Below are 2,300 nucleotides of genomic sequence, written 5' to 3'. Positions count from 1 at the left end.
CCCTTAAACAATAATTTTTTTAGCAATTTTCACCCAATTTAAATCTTTTTTACTAGTAAATACACTAAATTTTAAAATTTTACTGTTTAAAATAATTATAACTAGTATGTTCCAAGCAATATTTGGGACATTCTTACACAAAAATTTATTTCCTGTTTATCTGAGATCCAAATTGTACTGCATGTCCCGTATTTTCACTTGTCCAATCTGGCAACCTTGGGCAACCTTCTGAGATGCCTTGGAAAAGAATACTCAGAAAATTCCTTCTACAGAGAGGTAGCAGCATGGAATGGAATTGTCCCTAAAATTAAATGATCATCAGATTTACCAGGGGGTTTCACTTTATTTTTTTTTTAATTTTAAGAAAAGATTTTGAAAGATCTTATTTATCCATTTGGGAGAGAGAAAGAGATAGTGACAGAGAGAAAGAGATAGTGATAGAGAGCACAAGTAGGGTGAGAGGGAGAGGTAGGGTCCCCGCTGAGCAGGGAGCCCAACAAAGGGCTAGATCCTAGGACCCCAAGACCATGACCAGAGCTGAAGGCAGACGCCCAACCGACTGAGCAGCCCAGGCAGCCCTACTGGGAGGTTTTTAAAGAAGGCACCTAGGCATGACCTCAAACCTAGTGAATCTGAAACCTGGATAGGATACCTAGAGAATTTGTACTTTGTGTGTGTGGTTTTTAAAAGTTTATTTATTTTTAAAGATTTTCAAAAAAGTAATTTCTACACCCAAGGCAGGCCTTGAACTCATGACCCTGAGATCAAGCATTGCATGGTCTACCTACTGAGCCAGCCAGGTACCCACCCCCCCACCTTTTTTAAGAGGCTTTAATTCACTTGAAATTTTCTTGGATAAAACTATGCGGTGGCCACAGCTGGATCCTGGGTCCTGTGCACAGAGACGCCAGGGTGGGTCTTTACAGATGTCGGTGAATTCCTGATGAGGGAGACTTGGTGAACATAGTCTCGTTCCAGAGGTCAGGGGTGAGAGAGCTGTAGGTCTTGGGAATGGCGTCAGAACAGGTTTTGGCGAAGTTGCCCAGGGTGGGCACAGCCCCCCCGGCGGAGGGGTAGCCGTTGTCAATGGGGGCCATCATCAGGAGCTTCTTGGGCACGGGGGCTGAGACGCTGCCAGTGCCCCTGGTGTTGGGGATAAGGCGCACCAGCCCGGAGTCACAGCGGCCAGTCACCTTGCATGAGACACTGTGGGGCTGGCCCGTCTTGCTCCCCCGGGAGCCTCGCCACATAGGGCTGATGGAAAGCTTGACCTCGATGATGGTCCCACAGACGGCAGTGGCTACCTCCTTGGAGCACTGAACACCCAGGCCGACATAATCTCTGATGGCAACCAACACCTTGAACCCTTGAACCTGGTCTGCACGGGTCTGCTTCTGCACAGCAAGAGTCTCTGAGACCTCATCCTTGAGGGATGCTCCCAGGAAAGAGTCAGTGATCTCAGATTCCTTGATGGGCAGGAAGAGCCAGATCTCCATGTCTGGGGACCTGATCTTCTTGTCCTTCTTGTCGTTATGCAGCTTGGGGATGGGGCTCCTCTCCTGGTCCTCAGCCTTGCCGCTCCCAGCTCTGGACCAAGACCCTGCCATGGATGCTGCTGCCAAAGCTTCTGTGGGAGCCTCCAGGGCCCCCCACCTCCTGCCAGGGCCCCCTGCCAGGCCCCCACCTCCTGCCAGGGCCCCCTGCCAGGCCCCCACCTCCTGCCAGGGCCCCCTGCCAGGGCCCACCAACGCCATTGGCCATTTGGTGTTTTCTCGGAGGCAAAGTCAGAATCTGTACTTTTTTTTTTTTTTTTAAGTGAGCTCTACGCCCAATGTGGGGCTCGAACTCATGACCCCAAGACCAAGAGTCGCACGCTCTTCCCACTGAGCCAGCCAGGCACCCTGGGCATTTGTACTTCAAAACCAAAACAGGGCTTTGCAAACTCTCCTGCGTGGACGAAGAGCCCAGGGGTCCGGCCAAACACAGATTCTGACTCAGGACGTGTGGGCTGAGACTTGAGCTCTGCGTTCCGCGCAGGCTCCCGGCTGGTGCTGATGCTGCACGTTGGCAGAGCGAGGCTGCCGGGCAGGAGTTCTCAAACCTGGGTGAGCATCAGAGCTCCGTGTGGCGCTTGTCACACCAGATTGCTGGGCTCTGCCCAGAGCTGCTGATGTAGTAGGTCCCCAGGTAGGTGGTTCTCTGCTTGCCAGACCAGATTCCTTACGTTTGCTCTCCCTCTGACCGTAGGGTAGAATCACCTGAAGGACTGGATCAGTTCAGAGGTCAGCGTTCTGTCCCTG

The 2,300-nt window shown here is 51.6% G+C and overlaps 1 protein-coding gene across 1 annotated transcript; it reads right to left on the bottom strand.

Moving 5' to 3' along the window:
* Positions 1 to 920: 920 nt before the first annotated feature.
* LOC123944765 (40S ribosomal protein S2-like) lies at positions 921 to 1,496 on the bottom strand. Its single transcript, XM_046010106.1, has one exon. The coding sequence runs from the start codon at positions 1,494 to 1,496 to the stop codon at positions 921 to 923; it is 576 nt and encodes a 191-aa protein (XP_045866062.1).
* Positions 1,497 to 2,300: the final 804 nt, after the last annotated feature.

Source organism: Meles meles, chromosome 6 (assembly GCF_922984935.1).
Source record: "Meles meles chromosome 6, mMelMel3.1 paternal haplotype, whole genome shotgun sequence".
NCBI classification, from domain to species: Eukaryota; Metazoa; Chordata; class Mammalia; order Carnivora; family Mustelidae; genus Meles; species Meles meles.
Note: the sequence above shows the minus strand (reverse complement) of the source record. Positions and strands in the feature narration are given on the sequence as shown.

What these genes read in the sequence shown, in the direction of transcription:
- LOC123944765 (XM_046010106.1), bottom strand. Translation starts at nt 1,496, where the DNA reads ATGGAGATCTGGCTCTTCCTGCCCATCAAGGAATCTGAGATCACTGAC.